General features: G+C 46.1%; 1 protein-coding gene across 3 annotated transcripts; it reads left to right on the forward strand.

Moving 5' to 3' along the window:
* The first annotated feature begins 723 nt into the window (after nucleotides 1-723).
* Nucleotides 724-19,927, forward strand: LOC131193470 (zinc finger protein 436-like). Of its 3 annotated transcripts, none has more exons than XM_058173651.1 (5): nucleotides 724-1,106; nucleotides 3,753-4,646; nucleotides 12,950-13,079; nucleotides 15,992-17,170; nucleotides 19,790-19,927. In XM_058173651.1, exons 2-4 carry the CDS (start codon nucleotides 3,906-3,908, stop codon nucleotides 17,167-17,169), a joined length of 2,049 nt encoding a protein of 682 aa, XP_058029634.1. In that variant the 5' UTR covers nucleotides 724-1,106; nucleotides 3,753-3,905; the 3' UTR covers nucleotide 17,170; nucleotides 19,790-19,927. The 3 variants fall into 3 exon arrangements, with proteins under 3 accessions (XP_058029634.1, XP_058029633.1, XP_058029635.1); XM_058173650.1 differs by having other exon boundaries at nucleotides 724-912; XM_058173652.1 differs by lacking the exon at nucleotides 724-1,106 and adding an exon at nucleotides 1,815-2,424.
* Nucleotides 19,928-21,371: the final 1,444 nt, after the last annotated feature.

The raw sequence follows: 21,371 nt of genomic DNA on the forward strand, positions 1-21,371 counted from the left end.
TACTGAATCTGCACTACTATTAATCTTCCCATAGTTCCCATCACCAATCTCTTTCCATTTATGACTGTATGACTATAACTTGTTGATGGCAATCCTTATGATTTATATTGATATATTGACCATCAATTGTGTTGTAAATGTTGTACCTTGATGAACGTATCTTTTCTTTTATGTACACTGAGAGCATATGCACCAAGACAAATTCCTTGTGTGTCCAATCACACTTGGCCAATAAAAATTCTATTCTATTCTATTCTATTCTATTCTATTCTATTCTATTCTATTCGTATGTGGGTATATGTGAAATGGTTATCTTTTGAGAGCTAAGCGAAATTTTATTTTAATGTATGCTGATTAGTGTACATTTAAAGTGACAATAAAGTATTCTATTCTATTCTATTCTATTCTATTCTATTCTATTCTATTCTATTCTATTCTATTCCATTTCAGTTTCATTCCATTCCATTCTAACCTTTGAGTAGCTGATGCAGCCTGCATAAAAAGAGCAAAAGGAAAAATCAATCAGGAACACTTTCCCAGCGCCCTTATATTACTATCGAAAAACAAATATATGCTTATAGGCGAGGCGTGCTGCTGTTCAGAGCCACCCATCCTCTGAAAAACCACATCTAAGGCAAAATTAGAGGCAGGAACTTCGGTTTTTGAAGGGTTAACATTCAGATTAGTTTGCTAGACAGGAGGGGCCTCGGGAAACGGGGCGGGCAGAGCTGCTTTCTGTTGAACCCGCCGTTCGGTCCTTCGACAAATTCGCAAGCGGGTTCGCCTGCTTTGCATTGCAGATTAATTAGAAATAAAATTTTGGGTGGAGGGGGACTTTTTCCACAAACGCGCCTTTATTTGCGGCCGGAATTCCCATTGCAAGGAAGATCGCTCGGGCCTTACTCGGGATATGTAAGTGAGGGCGCGGGGCGAGGCGGGAGCAATGAGAAGCGCCCAAAGAAGCGGGGTACACGCCGCACCCCCTCCAAACGACCTTTGATTGCGTGCACAAGACTGCCAGTGGACGAAGAGGCGCTGTGAATTTCTTTTCATTGCATAAATCAAAGATCAGGGGGAAACAATTGAAATGGAAGCTAAGCAGATAAGTAAATGCAACTTTAATTCAAAAGCAAGTCCGGATAGGATAGGGATAGGGATAGAGTATAGAGTAGAACAGAACAGAACAGTTGGAAGGGATCTTGCAAGTCATCTATCTACTCCAGCCCCTGCTCAAGCAGGAGACTTTGTCTATACCATTTCTGAAAAATGGCTGTCCAGTCTCTTCTTGAAAGCCTCCAGTAATGAAGTTCCCACAACTTCCAAAGGGAAGCCGTTCCATTGGTTGATTCTTCTCACTGTCAGAAAATTTCTCCTTATTTCCAGGTTGAATCTCTCCTTGTTCAGTTTCCATCCATTATTCCTTGTCTGGCCTTCAGATGCTTTGGAAAACAGCTTGACCCCCTCCTCTCTGTGGCAGCCCCTCAAATATTGGACCATTGCTATCATGTCACCCCTGGTCCTTCTCTTCACTAGACTAGCCATGCCCAGTTCATGTAACCGTTCTTCATAGGTTTTAGCCTCCAGTACCCTGATCATCTTGGTTGCTCTTCTCTACATTCTTTAATATAAGTGGTTTACAATCGCAGTGTCTGTTGCAATTACATTGTGTGTGTATTTTTCCCCCCTCTGGGAAGTGAGACTGGGGGTATGACAATTCTCCGTGGCCAACTCCCTGCAGCAGGGGTCTCCAACCTTGGCAACTTTAAGACTTGTGGACTTCAACTTCCAGAATTCCTCAGCCAGCTTTGCTGGCTGAGGGATTCTGGGAGTTGAAGTCCACAAGTCTTAAAGTTGCCACGGTTGGAGACCCCTGCCCTGCAGGACAAGAGTTACACTAATATTGAAGAAATAGTAGAAGAGAATTATTAGAGAAAGGATGCAAAAGGAGGGGACAGAATGAAATGGGAATGGCAAAAATTAAAATATTTATTTATTTATTTTAAATAATGAAATAGAATTGTTAAATTGTCCCACAGCAAGTTGGCTGTGGCAAGTTGTCTTGCCACGAGTTGGCCGTGGTGAGTTATCCCATTCCGAGTGAGAATGGTTCATGTGGGATCAACCACAACCACAACCCAGCAAGGGAGGTCAGACTGGGGGGAAAAGTTGGCGGGCTCTTAACCCAGGGAGCCCTGCTAGCGAGTGACAATCTGAAGCCAGCTATTGATAGCATTAATGTTCATTCTGTTGCAACCACAAGTGAAAGCTGATTTTCTGTTAGTAAACAAAGTGGCGGCCCAAGTGTGTTGTGTTCAATTTTACAACCTTTTTTTGCCACAATTGTTCAGCAAAATTACAGGTAGTCCTCGACTTACAACCACAATTGAGCCCACAATTCCCATCGCTAAACAAGACAGTCGTTACGTGAGTTTTGCCCCATTTTACAATCTTTCCTGACACAGTTTAAGTGAATCACTGCAATTGTTAAGTTAGTCACACGGTTGTTAAGTGAATCTGTCTTACCCGTTGACTTTTGTCAGAAGGTCACAAAAGGGGGATCACGGGACCCCAGCACACCGCAACCGTCATAAACCCATAGCAGTTGCCAAGCATCCGAATTTTGATCATATGACCACGGGGATGCTGCAAATGGTCGTAAGTGTGAAATGTGGTCATAAGTCATTTCTTTCAGTGCTGTTGTAACTTTGAATGGTCACTAAACAAATGGCTGTAAGTCAAAGACTATCTGTTGTGCAATTGTTAAGTGAATCACATGGTTGTTAAACAAATCCAGCTTCCCTCCTTCCCCCTAATTGACTTTGCCTGTCAGAATCTAGCTGGGAAGGTTGCAAATGATAACGTGGCCCCAGGATGCTGCAGCTACCATAAAAACATGCCAGTGGGTAAACGTGCCTGAATTTTGATCATGTGATCAGATTATTGGGAAAAAAAACTTTCAGGACCATTCAGGGGTGAAATCCAGCAGGTTCTGACAGGTTCTGGAGAACCGGTAGCAGAAATTTTGAGTAGTTCGGAGAACCAGCAAATGCCATCTCTGGCTGGTGGGAATAGAGATTTTGCAATATCCTTCCCCTGGAGTGGGGTGGGAATGTAGATTTTGCAGTATCCTTCTCCTGCCATGCCCACCAAGCCAGAACCAGTAGTTAAAAAAAAGGATTTCACGACTAGGACCATTATAACTTTGAATGGTCGCCAAATGAATGGTTGTAAGTCCTACCTGCGGAGGGGATGATTGGGAGTTAAGTGTAAAGCATCCTCCAACAATAGAGAGGGGGGGAAATGAAGGGAAAAATAGCTTTCAGGAGAAAAATCAGGACTGGGGGACTTTAAAAATGTGGAATTTTTCAAGGGGAAGAAAATATCTGTAGCTCGAGGTTGAACTGTGGAGTCTTTGGTGCTCTCTGAGCTTCCCTTGGATGTTTTCCTGCAGACGTTTTATCACCCAACTAAGTAACGTCATCAGTGCTTCAAGATGTGTTTGGCGTGCCAGACTTCAGGGCTTCATCCCGATGCAGCATGTTTCTGCCCTGTTAGCCAGAAACATACAGGCCAAACACTAGCTCTAAACCAGGAGCACATTATTCTGTGCGATTTTGAGGACTGCACCTCACGTGATCCCTTGCCAGTAGCTCTGCTGGGGATGATGGGAATTGAAACGTAGAACATTCGGAGAGGCCCTGTTTGAGTATTTCTGTCCTGCTCATGAATCTTTCTATTTCTTATTTTTTTAGGAAATTGATCTTGGGGGAGATGAGAAGCATGAGGACGCATGTGTCTCCCCTTGCCTCGGGGAAGCAGGATCCCAATGCTGGATGTTTTCCTCTGCATCTGAAGGAAGAAATGGCAGGTTGGAAGTGAATTAGATTCATCTAGGGAAAAAGATCATGTCTTTGGAGCGGGAGGTGGAGATTTCAACCTCGGGGTTTCAGAGAGTCATCGTTGACCCAGACGTGAAGCCAGAAATCAAGGTGGAAAAGCAGGACCTGGAATCTGAGAGACATGCCCACTTGGCTGGGTATACCGAGGCCATATCGGGAGGATTGTGCTCCTCACGTCAGCACATTAAACAGGAGTCTGGAGGCCACAGTCCGGAGCCACAACAGTGGGAAGCACAAAGATGCGACTTTCTCGACACTTCCCTAACTCTTCCTCTGGCCCAGGGGCTGCCGGAGGCGATGCTGCAGCATGGCCCCAAGGTTTCCCCATCCATTTTGGAAGGAGCAGGGCTCATGTCTGACTGGGCTAAAACAGAGAAGGTCCCCAAAATTACACCGGACAGCAGAGACTTCAGGATCCCAAATGGAGGAAGCGAGGAGCAAACCGAAGGCCCTGAAGCTGGCAATTCCGAATGCCAGCGCCAGCACTTCCGGCAGTTCAGTTACAGGGAGGCCAAGGGCCCGTGGGAGGCTTACTGCCAACTCCGGAAACTTTGCCACCGGTGGCTGATGCCCGAGAGGCACACCAAGGAGGAGATGCTGGAGCTGGTGATCCTAGAGCAGTTCCTGGCCATCCTGCCCCTGGAGATGCTGAGCTGGATCCAGGAACGGGATTCCGAGAGCTGCTTCCATGCGGTAGCCTTGGCAGAATGCTTCCTCCTAAGGCAGTGTGAGAAGCCAGATCAGCAGGTAAGGGTTACCTCTGACTTGAGGGCCCCAAATGAAGTTGGATGCTGGGTGAAGGAGGGCATACAGATAGTCCTCGACCTTAGTGACCATTCAAAGTTGCAACAGCACTGAACTGACTTCTGAACATGTTTCACAGTTACGACCTTTGAAGCATCCCCATGATCATTTGATGAAAATTCAGATGCTTGGCAACTGGTTCGCACTTAGGATGGTTGCTGTGTCCCAAGGTCACATGCATCCTTCTGACAAGCAAAGCCAGTCAGGAAGCCATATTCACTTAACTAGGTTACTAATTTACCAGCTGCAGTGATTCACTTAACCACTGTGGTAGGAAAAGTGAGAAAATGGGGCCAAACTTAAGGGACCATCTCGTCCCACTGGAATTGGGTTAAGGGAACATCTCATCCCATTTCAACATTGACTCCGCCTTCCATTCTTCTGAGGTCGGTAAAGTGAGGACCCAGATTGTTGGGGGGGAATAGGCTGACTTGTAAACTGCTTAGAGAGGGCTGTAAATCTCCCTGAAGCGGTATATAAGTCTAAGTGCTATTGCTATTGCTATTGGCCTGCCCTACTCGTGTCAGCAGAGGAGGCATGCTGTGGGTTCTGTCGGCCAGGGAGTTCCAGTTTGCAAGGTGCAGGAGAAGATGCCTTCTCTGCCATTTGTGCCTGCCCTCTGGAACATCTTGCCCCTTGGAGTGTGGTCTGGTCCAACCCTCCTGGCCTTCTGTAAGAGCCTAAAAACCTGGCTCTGCCGGTTGGCTTGGAGCTCCGAAGAAGGAACTTCATGTTGGAGGGGGCTGGTGGATTAAGATCATATCCCACTTCCCTCCCCCACTCATCCTACTCCCTCCCCTCTCCATCGTTTAGCAATTATATTTTGTATTTTTATAGTATGTTATTTGTATAATTTTATCTTTTAATATTGTAAGCCACCCAGAGTTACCCTGTGGTAAAGTGGGTGGCCAATAAATTAGATAATTAAATAGAGAGAGGGAGGGAAAGGGAGAGAGAAAGGAAGATAGATAGATAGATGATAGATAGATAGATAGATAGATAGATAGATGATAGATAGATAGATAGATAGATAGATAGATAGATAGATAGATAGATAGATAGATAGATAGATACCCTGTTTTCCCGAAAATAAGACATCCCCTGATAATAAGCCCTCCCTGAAAATATTTAAACGCAGAGCTGGAAATGGTAAGACGTCAAGAGGAGCCCCATTTTGCTCCATGTGCCCCAAAATAATAAGACCTCCCTGAAAATAAGATCAAGCGCTTATTTCAGGGTTCAAAAAAATATAAGACAGGGTCTTATTTTCAGGGAAACACGATAGATAGATAGATAGACAGACAGACAGAGACACACACACACACACACACACACACACACCGTAATTGGCAGTGGTTTGCTCCACAAACTTGTTTCAATTTTTTTTTTTAATTTTTATTATATAAAATACAAAGAAGAGACAAAAAAATAAGAAATTAAGGGAAGGAAAAGAAGTGGGAAAAAGGGGGTGTGAGATACAAAGGGAAAGAGAAAAAAGAAAGAAAGGGATCATTGACATCCAACTCTTCTTAGCACAGTACAAGATGAACACACTCCAACCACAACTTTTTGCTTTTACACATTAATATACATAACTAGCCGTTCCTATAACATCAAATCTTTCTCATCAACGAAAAAACCAAAGTCAAAAGTTTCGTATTTTTCTTCTTCACCAATTCCAGAAGGGATATTCCCAATGAAAACAAATTTACCGCTTTGAATAAAATAATCAGTTTAACCATGCCTGCTTTTATCTTCCTTGCCATGGAAATAATGTGTATTTCTTATTTGCACCTGGTAATCTTTGTGAACGATCACCATTTTTATTTACAAAATTCACTGTAGCCTTTCAAATTCTTTTGACATTACCGGAAAAAAAAATGGATTTAAAAAAAAAAGAAAAAGTTTCTGAACGTTTCGTTACCAGATTAGGTAACGTTATCAGCAGGATTTCCTTTGTCTTATTCTCCTTTAGCTTATAAATGTCTTGTGTGACCGTTTGGTCAGTTGGTCATTTGACCGTTTGGAACTAGATTTAAATTCTGAGCAGCTGATTGGTTCTCTTGTCGACTGGTCATTCGAACGGTTGGGTTTCTTACCTATTCATCCGCCGGATCTAGATCAATATGCTTGTCAATTGCTCCTTTGGGAGAAATACCGGGCTTCAATAAATTCACGCGTGTGGCCCGCGCTGGCATGGCCAATGATTTTTGTTCCTTCCCAATCGATCTGCAGTTGTTTACGATCAATGTGGTTTGAGATCAGGGATTTTTCATGGTGCCGTTTAACTGCTACTTCATGTTCATGAACCCTTGTTATCCATTGCCTTCCTGTTTGTCCCGCATAGAATTGGTTACAATCGTTGCAGTTGATTTTTTTTTAAACTTGTGTGGTTGTTGCCTTCCTTCTGTGTTTTGTCTTTGACTTTAGGTAGCTCTTTTCTGAGCGTGAATGTGGGTTTGGGCGCTATCCTTTATTCCTAGGGGTAGGTGCAGTATTCTGGCAGCCATTTCAGATGTTCCTTTGATGTATGGAACATAGTGCTTAATATAATAAAACATAATACATAATATAATATAATATATAATATAACAACAGAGTTGGAAGGGACCTTGGAGGCCTTCTAGTCCAACCCCCTGCCTAGGCAGGAACCCTACACCATCTCAGTCAGATGGTTATCCAACATTTTCTTAAAAATTTCCAGTGTTGGAGCATTCACAAGTTCTGCAGGCAAGTCGTTCCACTTATTAATTGTTCTAACTGTCAGGAAATTTCTCCTTAGTTCTAAGTTGCTTCTTTCTTTGATCAGTTTCCACCCATTGCTTCTTGTTCTACCCTCAGGTGCTTTGGAGAACAGCCCGACTCCCTTTTCTTTGTGGCAGCCCCTGAGATATTGGAACACAGCTATCATGTCTCCCCTAGTCCTTCTTTTTATTAAACTAGACATACCCAGTTCCTGCAACCGTTCTTCATATGTTATACATACGTTATACATATGTTATACATATAATATAATATGTAATTTAATTTCATAATGCGATCCTTGTCGTCCAAACCCCGACAAAATACACAGCCAACCACCACACGGAAACAAGTCTTGCCATACAACAAACGAACATCCAAAATGGCTGCCAGAATACGGCAAATGTTTCAGTTAGCGACATCAATTTTGGGCTCAATGGTGGTCATAACCTGAGGAATATCTGCACTTCTTACCATTAGGCAATTTTTCCTAGTGCCCTACAGGTAGTCCTCGACTTACAACCATTCGTTCAGCGGCCAAAGTTACAACGAGACTGCCAAAAAAAAAGAAAAAAAGACTTATGACTATTTTTCACACTGTTGCAGCATCCCCATGGTTGCGTGATCAAAATTCGGACACTTGGTAATGGGTTAATATTTATGATGGAGGCAGTGTCCCAGGATCATGTCCCAGGAGTTCGATGTTTGCAGGCGATCGCGTGCCCCGATCCCCCTGACTTCTCCCGTTCCCCGGATGGCCAAGACCCTCAGAGCCTGGGCCTTCGTCTGATGTTATGCAACGCACGGTCCGTGGCCAATAAGGCCCCCCTAATACATGATCTGATTCAGGGGGGTGCCGCGGATATTATAGGCGTTACGGAGACCTGGTTGGGCACTGAAGGGGGTGTGCCCCTGGTCGAGATGTGCCCACCGGGTTTCCGTGCATTCCATCAGCCGAGGGCCCAGGGTAGGGGTGGAGGGGTGGCGGTTGCTATTAAAGAGAGTCTAGAGCCGAGGGAGACCACTGTACCTCAGATTGCCGGGTGTGAATCCTCTTGTGAGGTGGGGTCATAGATGTCAGATGGGCTTGCTGGTGGCGTACCTGGCTCCTTGCTGCGTGACAGCTGCCCTGCCCGAGCTCCTGGAGGTGCTTGCGGGGTGGCAGTGGAGACCCCAGACTTTTAGTCATGGGGACTTTAACTGCCATCTGCCGGCTCGTCATCGACGGTAGCTCGGGAGTTCCTGGCCTCCATGACGGCCTTGGACCTGACTCAAGTAGTGGATGGCCCCACTCACATCGGGGAGGCACACTGGACCTGATTTTGTCTCTGGTCAGTGGTTGAGAGATCTGGACTTAAAGGAAATAGTCATTGAACCTTTGTCATGGTCAGATCACTCTCCTTCGCCTGGACTTTCTGACCGCTACCCAACACCGCAGGGAGACGGAACCATTACGGTGGTACCGTCCCAGGCGCCTGATGGACCCAGAGAGGTTTCGGACGGAGCTTGGGCCACTTCCTGAGGTCTGGCTCACGGCACGGCAGAGGAACTAGCTGCAGCCTGGGAGCGGGCTGCGGCTGGGGCTTTAGACCGTGTCGTGCCTTTGCGACCTCTGACCCGGCGCAGATCCCAACCGGCTCCTTGGTTCTCCGAGGAGCTGAGGGGATGAAGCGCGGAGAAGGCGCCTAGAGAGTTCCTGGAGGTCCAGCCGTTCAGAGGCTGATCGGACACTAGTTAGATCCTATACTAGGACCTACCTAGTGGCACTGAGGGAAGCGGCGTTCCTCGCCTCCTCCCTCATTGCGTCGGCAGATAACCGCCCAGCTGCCCTGTTTGGTGACCGCTCCCTCCTTCACCAGGGGCGGGATGACCTGCAGGGACGTGCTGAGGAGTTTAACGGTTATCTATACGATAAAATCGCTCAGCTTAGGGACGGTCTGGACCAAAATTGTGGCGATTCAGGCGAGGTATCTGAGGCGGTCTTGGTGATGTTGTGTGGGATGAGTTTGACCCTGTGACTCCGAGGACATGGACAGGTTGCTGGGTAGATTGAATGCCACCACGTGTTTACTGGACCCGTGCCCTCCTGGCTGGTGCTGGCCACTCAGGAGGTGACACGAGGCTGGCTCCAGGGATTCTGGCGCTTCCTTGTTGGAGGAGTCTTTCCGGCCGCCTTGAAAGAGGCGGTGGTGAGGCCCTCCTCAAGAAGCCTTCCTGGACCCGGCTGTTTTAGGTAATTATCGTCCGGTCTCAACCTTCGCGGCGAAGGTTGTAGAAATATGGTGGCATATCAGTTTCCCCTGCACCTGGAGGAAACTGTCTATCTGGACCCGTTCAGTCCGGCTTCCGACCCGGTTACAGCACTGAGGCGGCTTTGGTCGCGTTGGTGGATGATCTCTGGAGGGCCAGGGATGAGGTTATTCCTCTGCCCTGGTCCTATTAGACCTCTCAGCGGCTTTTGATACCATCGACCATGGTATCCTGCTGCGCCGGTTGGGGGTTGGGAGTGGGAGGCACCGTTTATCGGTGGTTCTCCTCCTATCTCTCCGACCGTCGCAGACGGTGTTGACGGGGGCAGAGGTGGGCCCAGCGGCGCCTCACTTGTGGGGTGCCGCGGGGTCGATTCTCTCGCCTTCTGTTCAACATCTATATGAAGCCGCTGGGTGAGATCATCAGTGGCTTTGGTGTGAGGTACCAGCTGTCGCTGATGACACCCAGCTGTACTTTTCACACGGGCCACCCCAATGAAGCTATCAGTGCTGTCCCGGTGTTTGGAAGCCGTCGGGTCTGGATGGGGAGAAACAGGCTCAAGCTCAATCCTCCAAGACGGAGTGGCTGTGGATGCCGGCATCCCGGTACAGTCAGCTGAGTCCGCGGCTGACTGTCGGGAGGCAGTCATTGGCCCCGATGGAGAGGTGCGTAATTTGGGCGTTCTCCTGGATGCACGGCTGTCTTTTGAAGATCATTTGACGGCCGTCTCCAGGAGAGCTTTCCACCAGGTTCGCCTGGTGCGCCAGTTGCGCCTTTCTAGACCGGGATGCCTTGTGCACAGTCACTCACGCCCTTGTGGCGTCTCGTCTGGACTACTGCAATGCTCTCTACATGGGGCTCCCCTGAAGGGCATCCGGAGGCTGCAGTTGGTCAGAATGCAGCTCTTGGGTGATAGAGGAGCCTCGTGGCTCCCGAGTGACACCTATCCTGCGAGCTGCACTGGCTACCTGTGGCCTTCGGGTGCGCTTCAAGGTGTTGGTGAGCGTCTTTAAAGCGCTCCATGGCATAGGGCGGGTTACTTACGGGACCGCCTGCTGCTACCAAATACCTCTCACCGACCGTGCGCTCTCACAGAGGGACTCCTCAGGGTGCCGTCGGTAGCGACAATGTCGTCTGGCGACACCCAGGGGACGGGCCTTCTCTGTGGGGGCCCCCGCCCTCTGGAACGAGCTCCCCCCAGGACTTCGTCAACTTCCGGACCTCCGAACCTTTCGCCGCGAGCTCAAAACTTACTTATTTATCTGCGCTGGACTGGGTTAGTTTTTTAAGTTATGGGTTTTTAAATGGGTTTTACTTCCAAATTTTAATTATGGCCAATTTAAATAAGTTTTTTATTAGTATTTTAATTGTATGTATTGTCCATTTTACTTGGCTGTGAACCGCCCTGAGTCCTTCGGGAGAAGGGCGGTATACAAATTTAAATAATAAATAAATAAAATAAATAAATAAATCATGTGATCACATTTTGCGACCACCTGACAAGCACTTCACTTAACAACCATGTTCTAACTTAACTGCAGTGATTCATTTAAGAGGAGTGGCAAGAAAGGTTGCAAAACAGGGCAAAACTCAATGAACCACTGTCTTAGCTAGCAAGAGTAATTTTGGGCTCAATTGGGATCGTAAATTGAGAACTACAGTTGCTCCTCGACTTGTGACTGTCGACACCCAAAATTTCTGGTCTTAAGTGAGACATTTGTTAATTGAGTTTTGCCCCATTTTACGACCTTTCTTGCCTCGGTTGTTAAATGAATCACTGCAGTTGATAAGTTAGCATCCTGGTCGTTAAGTGAATCGGGCTTCATTGACTTTGCTTGTCGGAAGGTAGCAAAAGGGGATCACGTGATCTTGAGACACAGCAACCTTCATAAGTACCATATTATTATTTATTATATTATTCATTATATTTGTATACCGCCCATCTCCCGAAGGACTCAGGGCGGTTCACAGACAAAAAACAACAGAAAACATATAATAGATAAAAAACAGCTAAAGAATAGATAGTTAAATTCAATTGATGCTCTAACTTTTAAATACAAATTTAAAACCTCATTTAAACCCCTTTTTTAAAAATCCCAATTTAAAACTACATTCAGGCTAGTCCTGCTCTTCGAAACAGCAGCGTCTTCAGCTCATGGAAGGACTTGAGATCGGGAGTTGGCGAAGCCCCAGAGGAGCTCGTTCCAGAGGTAGGGCCCCACAGAAGGCCCTCCCCCTAGAGGTCGCCAGCCGACATTGTTTAACTGACGGTATCCGGAGGAGGCCCTCTCTGTGAGAGCGCACTGGTCGGTGAGAGGCTAATGGTGGCAGTAGGCGGTCCCGTAAATATCCCGGCCCTAGGCCATGGAGCGTTTTAAAGGTGATGACAAGTACCTTAAAGTGAACCCGGAAGACCACTGACCATATGAACCATTTGCCAAGCATCTGATTTTTGATCACATGATCATGGAGATGCTGCAAAGGTCATAACTCTGAAAATCAATCAGAAGTCACTTTTTCAGTGCCGTTTTAACTTTGAATGGTCACTAAATGAACTGTTGTAAGTCTAGGACTACCCGTACTTATACTTCCCTGCCAACATGGACTCGTGAATAAACACAGTGACTACAATGCAGAATGGCAGACTAATTCTGCCAATTGCCAGCAGTTCGATTCCCTCAATCCTGACCGGCTCAAGGTTGACTCAGCCTTCCATCCTTCTGAGGTCGGTAAAATGAGGACCCAGATTGCTGGGGGCAATAGGCTGACTTTGTAAACTTGCTCAGAGAAGGCTATAAAGCCTTATGAAGCGGTATATAAGTCTAAGTGCTATTGCTAGTCACTTAACAACTGTGGCAAGAAAGGTCATAAAATGGAGGAAAAATCACTTAAGAGTCTTGCTTAGCAACAGAATATTGGGACTCAGTTGTGGTCATAAGTTGAGGACTACTTGTAGTAGATTACAGGCTTTCTTCCTTAGAAACATGTATATTATTGCCCCTTTCTGCATTCAGAAGGTCCTGAGTAACAAAATCGAAATGTAATGATCTGTTACTATTGCCATTGTTATTTCAGTTCACTGAGTCTTCTCCTATCTTCTTTGAAAATAATGATGGAGTTGGTTGGGAGCTGCCCTGTTTTGTTTGGAAACATGCCCACCTGTCCCCAAAGGGGGATATAGGAAGTATCTACCTCAAAAAGATGGCCATTTTGTCTACCCGTTGTTATGGATTAAAATTACCCTTTTGTTCCAGATCACAGGGATGAAGCAAGAGGGGGGAGTGAATTTCCCCGAAGCAAAAGAAACTTCTCTGGATGTTACCCTCAGGCAGCTGAACAGGGAGTTGGTCAAGCAAGAGGAGGATGGGAATGCTAGCAGGACAGGTAAGGGTTCCTTTGTTGGGGAACTACCACTCCCAGCTGTCTTTGCTCTCAGCCATGTAAGCTTTATGCCCTCCATTTTGTTCATTGCGGAACTTCAGCACTAGGGGGCAACCTCTGCAGCATCAGCCTCCATACTGCAACTAGAGAATTTGAATTATGTAACTTGATTTGGGGAAAGAGATGAAAGGGATGAAATGCTCCAGGTTCGGACCGGATTGCCCAATCCGGTAGCAATGGTGGCGGGTGGTTTGGAGAACCAGTAGCAAAAATCCCTGCCCTCCCCCCCATGCCCAGCTGAGCCACGCGATCATCAGAGCCTTTTTTCCCTTTACTTTTAAAAGCATTTTTTAATAACCTCTTCGGCCAAAGAGGTTGTAAAAAAATGTGTTTAAAGGGTTAAAACAAGGCTCTGACGGTCCCTGATGGTCAGAGGCTTTTCTTTTTTTTTTAACTTTTAAAAGCATTTTTTAAAAGGTAAAAAAGCTGAAGCCTGCTAGGCAAAAAATGGGGTGTGTAGGGGTGTGTGTGTGTGTGTGTGTGTGTGTGAGAGAGAGAGAGAGAGAGAGAGAGAAAGAAAGAAAGAAAGAGAGAGAGAGAGAGAGAGAAAGAAAGAAAGAAAGAAAGAAAGAAAGAAAGAAAGAAAGAAAGAAAGAGGGAGGGAGGGAAAAGGAGAGGAAGGAAGGACTACAAACCTGGCACTAGACACAGCTTCAGAGAATAATCCAGGGCTAGAAGGGATCTGAAGGTCATCTAGTCCAACCCTGCTCTAGCAGGACATTGTTAGTGAGTTTCTGTCTTTTGATCCCCCAGTCACATAGCCACGCTCACCCAGTCACATGACCCCACCACCAAGACACGCCCACAGAACCGGTAGAAAAAGAAATTTAGATTTCAGCACTGGGAAGGGAGGGTATCTATATAAAGAATAACAGGAAACGAAAAGGCTTCCCACAAGCAGAGTCAATGGGGAAGCCAGCGGGAAGTTGAAGGCTGTGATCATATGAGATCCTTAACAAACTGCACAGTCCTCATTTAATGACGGCAACCAGGACTACCTTTTGCTAAGAAAGGTGGTGATGTGAGATCATGCTTTACAATCATGTTGTTTAGCAATGGGAATTCCGGTCCCCTTTGCCCTCATAACATGAGGACTACAAATGCAAAGAACCTTTGACCTTCAGAATGTTGCTCTCAGCTGCCCTAGCCAAGTTGGCTGAGAGTGAAGACTTCTGGGAATTGTAGTTCAGCAACATGTGAAAGACCTCTAATTCTCTGTGGATATACAGGTAGCCCTCGATTTACAAGCATTCATTTAGTGACCGTTCAATGTTACAACGGTGCTGAAAAAAGCGACTTATGACCGTTTTTTGCACTTAGGACCGTTGCAGCATTCCCCGTGATCATAATTTGGACGCTTGGCAACGGGCTTGTATTTATGGCAATTGCAATGTCCCTGGGTCATGTGATCATCTTTTGGGACCTTCTGACAAGCAACGGGGAAGGCAGATTCACTTAACAACCATGTGATCACTGCGGTGATTCCCTTAACAACTGTGGCAAGAGTAAAAGAGGGCAAAGCTCACTTAACTGTCTTGCCTAGCGACAGAAATTTGGGGCTCAATTGTGGTCGTAAGTTGAGGACTACCAATAATAGGAACAGGGAATAACCTTGAGGGGCAGAAGGAGGAGCCACGACCAAAACAATGGTCAGATAAAAGAAAACTGATCCTCGGCCAGAATTAGATGGATACATTTAAATGGACAAAACATATATTTCGCTATGGGCGTATCTTAAATTGTGGCATGAGGTGCTGCTAATCTGAGGCATCTGCTCAACCTATCCATATCTCACCCTGCTTGGTAGTAGGGTGACCATTGGCAGGAGAGGTAATCATCAATTTATGACCGTAATAGACCCTGCCCATTAAAGTCATAAGTCACAATAGTCATGAAGTGGTTACATCTAGTTGGACTCACTTTTATGACCTCTTTTCCAGTGGTTGTTAAGTGAGTTCACTGTTTACTCTAGGGCAGTGGTCTCTAACCTTGGTCCCTTTAAGACTTGTGGACTTCAACTCCCAGAGTTCCAATTATAGAATTGAAGTCCATAAGTCTTAAAGGGACCAAGGTTGGAGACCACTGCTCTAGGGCATTTTTGTCAAAAACTGGAAGTAAATACCAGTTGCCGAGTGCCCAAAATGTGGTCATATGACTGCTGGGAAAAGGGGCAGCCATTGGAACTTTGGAACTGGGTCGTAAGTAACTTTTTGGGTGTCCGTTGTAACTTCAAACGGTCACTAAGGGGCTGGTCATAAGTCGAGGACTACCTGTATCTTCACTGGCCTCCTTTCTGAGATTCCCCCCTTTTCTTCCCCCAGCAAAAAAAGGGTTCTTCTGCAAAATTTCCAATCCCCCTCCTTTGAAGACCCTTATTTCATGGCATGTTTGAGGAGCTCAAGGAATTGTTTGCCCTGCCTGAACCCTAAAGAGAGAGGTACTAATCAATGGGGGCAGGGGTGAAATGCTCCCAGTTCGGACTGGATCGTCCGATCCGATAGCGATGGCGGCAGGTGGTTCGGAGAACCGGTAGCCAAAATCCCTGCGCCCCCCACCCCATGCCCAGCTGAGCCACGCGATCAACAGTTGTTGTTTTTTTTACTTTTAAAAGCAAAAGTAAAAAAAAAAAGCCTCTGATGATCAAGCGGCTCAGCTGGGATCGTCAAGCCTTTTAAAAGGATTTTTTCTACAACCTCTTCGGCCAAAGAGGTTGTAGAAAAAATCCTTTTAAAAGTAAAAAAGTCACCAGTCACATTATCTCACATTATCTCACCACCACCAAGCCACGCCCACAGAACCGATAGTAACAAATTTGACATTTCACCACTGGGTGGGGGTATTCTTGCATTTGGCAGCTGACGAAGGGCAAAGAGGCCACCAGGAGATGATGGCAGGGAGAGAAAACAGCCAGGACTTAAAAGAACCTGTCTCGAATCCGAACAAGCCAACCGAAGAACATCCAGAAGACCCGGAGACCGATCCTGTTGCACTGCAGAGGAGAGACCTCTACGCAACCATCCTCAGGCAGCCGATCCCCAAAGGGAAGCAACCGAGTGACAAACTGTTCCATAGCCTCAACAAGCATCTCCAGGCCCACACCGGCAAGGAGCTGTTTGAATGCTCCGATTGCGGGAAGGCCTTTCTTTCCAGGGCTGCCTTCATTGTGCACATCCGAGTCCACGGCCGGGAGAAACCCTACGAATGCTCGGAGTGTGGGAAACACTTCCGCCGCAGCTCGCACCTCAACAACCACAGCAAAATCCACGCCGGGGTGAAACCCTTCCAGTGCTCGGATTGCGGGAAGGCTTTCTGCCGTAGTTCCAGCTTGGTTTCCCATCAGCACATGCACACGGGGGAGAAGCCCTACCATTGCGCCTTCTGCAGCAAGCAGTTCTGCGACAAGTACAGCCTGGTGCGCCACGAACGGCTCCACACTGGCGACAAACCCTACAAGTGCCCGGAGTGTGGGAAGAGTTTCAACCAAAGCCACCATCTCATCACTCACAAGAGGAGCCACACGGGTGAAAAGCCCTACGTGTGTTTGCTGTGCAGTAAAAGCTTCTGCGATCGGTCCACGTACATCCGGCACCAGAAGAACCACATGGGGGAGAAAATGTTCAAGTGTTCCGAGTGTGGTGAAAGCTTCAGCCGGAACAAGCACCTTCTCCGGCACCAGAGAATCCATACAACCGGGGAGCTGTATACCTGCTCCGATTGCGGTGAGAACTTTTCCCGTCGGTCGGGCTTGAAAATGCACCAGAAAATCCACACGGGGGAGAAACCCTACGAATGCGGGGACTGCGGGAAGAAATTTAACCGAAGCACCAACCTGATCAGCCATCAGAGGGTCCACACGGGGGAAAGACCGTATGGTTGCCCCGACTGCGAGAAGAGATTTAGTCGGAAGACGCATCTTGTTAGCCACCAGAGAATCCACGGGCAGAAGAAGGACATGCCGGAAGGGCTGGCCACAGCGGGTTTGCATCCCCCTGCAGCAATTTACGTGCCCACGCTGTTCATCACAACCCTGTGAGGTAGGTCTGTTGGGTTGAGAGGCGGGCCAAGCCAAGATCATTCAGAACTCTATGGGGTTCCACAGGATTTTCCCACGGTTGAATGACAAAAGCGACATTGTAGTGTGATTTGATGTTGAAAGATGTTGAGACTGTAGAGCAGTGATGGCTAACCTTTTTGCCGTCGGGTGCCAAAAGCAGGGGGAGCACAGCGGGTTGCGTGCGTGCATGCCCACACCCATAATTCAATGCACCTCACCCCCCATGCATGCGACTCCTGCGCTCCCCCCGCTTTTGGCACACCATGGCACGGTGGGCCCCGTAGGCCCGTTTTTTGCCATCCCCAGGCTCCAGAGGCTTTCTAGGAGCCTGCAGAGGGCGAAAACGGCCTTCCCCACCCACCTGGAGGCCCTCTGGAGGCTGGAAATGGACTGTTTCCCAAATTCTGGTGGTGTTCTATTTCCCTCCCCCAATACTCCCAACAAAGAGTCAGTCAAAGGCCTCCTCTTCTACTTTATTTACATAGATAAATGTCCTGGCCACGTCTACCCACAGGCCTGCCAAGTTTCTGGAGATAACGAGGAAATTATAGATAAGGCCAGAATTACTCACGAATATATTCTTCCCTCCATTGATACAGTTTGCCTGCGCAAATTCATTGCTTTGTCCAAGACAAAAAACCAGGAAGTCCCGCCTCCTATTTATAGTCTCTGCAGATATCACTGCATGACCATCATTCCTTGGCTTTATCCCAACGCTGCTTCTGCTGCGCGCGCCGGTCACGTCTGCACAGTCTTGCATCACTCCAAAACTGTTCTTGGGGCGTTGCCAAATCAGAAGAAGGCTCGAGAGAATCAGGCCTTGCCGGCCCCTCCTCCTCCCTTTGAGTGGGTGCCAGGGAGGGAGAGGGCCCAAGAGAAGCAGGCCTTGCCAGGTCTTCTCCCTCACTTTCTGAATCATCCGAGTCCAGGAGTCCGGGTCCAGGAACCTGGGTCACAACAGGTGGGTCAAGAAGGCCCAAGAATCAGCTGGCTGGTGCACGCATGCGCGCTGGAGCCAAGCTAGGGCAACGCTCGCATGCCCACAGATATGGCTCTGCATGCCACCTGTGGCATGCGTGCCATAGGTTCGCCATCACGGCTCTAGAGAGAGTGCAGAGAAGAACAACAAAGATAATTAGGGGAAAGGAGGCTAAAACATATCCAGAACAGTTGCAGGAAGGTCCTTTGTGCCTCGAGTGAAAAGCCTGGGCTGATTCATTCGATGATCCATCGATATGGTTTCTTTGCTGTCCATGGTAATCTCCGGGGTCTTCTGCAACACCAAAGTTCAAAACGGTTTCAGGAATTGGGCATGTCTAATTTAATGTAGAGAAGGACTAGGGGTGATATGATAGGAGGAGGGGGAAGAGATGTGAGAATAGAATAGAATAGAATAGAATTTTATTGGCCAAGTGTGATTGGACACACAAGGAATTTGTCTTGGTGCATATGCTCTCAGTGTACATAAAAGAAAAGATAAGGGGAAAAAAGGAAAAAGAAACATTGACTTCCAACTCTCTCTGCTGCAGTAAAATAAGGCATTAACATCAAATCACAACTTTTTGTTTTTTCATAATAATATGAGCAAGCCATTTCTATAAAGATTATCAATCTACTCGGTAAAACCCAAAATCAACGTTCCATTCTTTTCCACCTCAAGCACAAAGATAGAAGCAGTCTCCATGTGGAAATAAAAATAATTAACGTTCTTTTCTTTAATCAAAATAATCAATTTTGCCATTTCAGCCAACTCCATCAACGTTTTCAACCATTCATCCATGGTGGGCATCGAAGTGTCCTTCCGTTTTGGGGCATACAATCGTCTTAATTGCTGTCAACATATATAATAACAAAGTTCCAAATAATTTTTTTCAAGTTTAATGTAATTTGGGTGTTCTAGGATGACATCCGGTGGTGTTACCCTCAGGTTGCATCATCCCAAAGGTCCTTTTTTCAAAAGGCAACTTGATTTTTCCTTGAAAATGTTTCGCTTCTCATCACAGAAGCTTCTTCAGTTCAGTTCTTCAGAAGCTGCTGGGAATGAGAAGCGAAATGATTTCAAGGAAAAAAAACAACAAGAAAGTCCAGTTGCTTTTTGGAAAAGCATTTTTGGGACAACCGTGACCAGGATGATTGAGAATCTCCATAGGCCTCAAGTTGCATGTTGCCAAAGTTGTGCTGTAGACCAGGGATGTCCAACCTTGATCCCTTTAAGACTTGTGGACTTCAACTCCCAGAGTTCCTCAGCCAGCTTTGCTGGCTGAGGGACTCTGGGAGTTGAAGTCCGCAAGTCTTAAAGGGACCAAGGTTGGAGACCCCTGCTGTAGACTAAATCTATGGATCAGGAGCCACAAAGGCCATTAAAGATAGTCACACTTACTGACAGCAATTGGACCTGAGGATTCTTTGGCTAAACAGTTATAAGGCATGTCACATGACTGTGCTGATTTGGTGATTTACTAAGAAGCATTTTGCCACGTGAGCAATCATATAAATTATAAACAATATAAATTGATATTGCACACTCCAGAAGTGACCTTCTCTCCGAAGGGCCACTTTTCTACCAATTATCTCTCTTTTTTCCCTTCTTGTTTTTCAGACCAATCATTTAATTCTGAAGGAAGACCTTTACCAATTTACCCTCTTGGTAGGAACAGAGTGTCGAAGTTACCACAGAATGTCAGAAAGAGGAATACGGAGGAAATGTGCTGTAAAATACATTTTGCTTGTGTTGAGGAATGAATTTGTCACCCCTCCACCAAAATCTAGCCCTGGTCCTCAATCCCATACTTTCAACCTTTTTTGCTAAGAATTGTAATCAGTTGGGTGAACTGTTGTATGTTTCTGTTTATTACTGTTTATTACTATAGCTTTTTTTTTTCATATGGAGGAAATTGTACAATGTCAACAATACAAGTCCTGAGATCATCTTTCGATTTGATATGGGTTTTTGCGTCTTCTTTAAGCGCCTGTTTCCCGATATGCCTGACCTCTCTAGGAAAACCAGCTCTGTAGATTTAATCCTTTTCATTATCTCAGTGTTTCCCAACCTGAGCAACTCTTGCTGGTGGGATTTTACTGAGAATTCTGGGAGTTGTAGTTCAACATCTGGTTGTCTAGATTCTCAAACATTATTTTATGGAGATATGTTTTTTCAGAGATGCTTAGCTAACTTTTCAGCTAGCTCTCACCTTTAAAGGAGCTTGATGTCAAAATCAGTGTTTTTTAAACTTGACAAATTTTAGAGGTGTAAACTTTAACTCCCAGAAATTCCTCAGCCAGGAGTAACTGGGAGTCCACGCATCTCAAAATGGCCAAGGCTGTAAAACATTGGTCTCCAGACAGAAACTGCAAAATATTCTTAGAATAGAGGTGGAAGGGACCTTGGAGGTCTTCTAGTCCAGCCCCCTGCTCAAGCAGGAGAGCTTCTACCATTTCAGATAAGTAGCCATCTAGTCTCTTCTTAAAAACCTCCAGTGATGGAGCACGACCTCTGGAGGCAAGCTGTTCCACTGGTTAATTATCCCAAATGAGGAAATTTCTCCTTAATTCGGTTGCTTCTCTCTTTTATTACCATAGTTTTCAACCATTATTTCTTGTAGTGCTTTGGAGAATAATTTGACCCCCTCTTCTTTGTGACAGCCTCTCAAATACTGAAATACTGCTATCATGTCACCCCCTAATTCTTCTTTACTTTAGACTAGCAAACACAAAACCTGCAGCTGTTCTTCATATGGTTTAGTCTCCAGGACTCTCCTGCAAGTGGTTTTATTAGATTGTAATACTAATAGCAATAAACAAGAGCAACAACAATTAAAATATGGAAGTAATTTTCATCGTATATTTGAAATAAGGGATCCAGTATCTTTCATTTTATCTCAACCTAATTTTTGCAAACTTTTGCACACTTCTTACAAGCAAAATCAATGGGGAATCCAGACTCACTTAACAACCATGTTACTAATTTAACAAATACAGTGATTCACTTAACAACTGTGGCAAGGAAAGTTGTAGAACGGGGCAAACTCCCTTAAGAAATATTTTACTTAGCAATATAAATCTTGGGCTCAATTGTGGTCGTAATCTGATTTACCGTTACATTTAGTTGACTTTCAAAACAGTTAATACTGTGTGATTATTCTCTGGTTATCCTCCCCCTGATCATGTTAAATCTGAAGGTT

Source organism: Ahaetulla prasina, chromosome 2, assembly GCF_028640845.1.
Source record: "Ahaetulla prasina isolate Xishuangbanna chromosome 2, ASM2864084v1, whole genome shotgun sequence".
Classification (NCBI taxonomy): Eukaryota; Metazoa; Chordata; class Lepidosauria; order Squamata; family Colubridae; genus Ahaetulla; species Ahaetulla prasina.

What these genes read in the sequence shown, in the direction of transcription:
- LOC131193470 (XM_058173651.1), top strand. Translation starts at nt 3,906, where the DNA reads ATGTCTTTGGAGCGGGAGGTGGAGATTTCAACCTCGGGGTTTCAGAGA. An exon ending in GTGAGAAGCCAGATCAGCAG is followed by an intron (nt 4,647 to 12,949) that starts GTAAGGGTTACC and finishes CTTTTGTTCCAG; the next exon opens with ATCACAGGGATGAAGCAAGA. An exon ending in TGGGAATGCTAGCAGGACAG is followed by an intron (nt 13,080 to 15,991) that starts GTAAGGGTTCCT and finishes TGCATTTGGCAG; the next exon opens with CTGACGAAGGGCAAAGAGGC.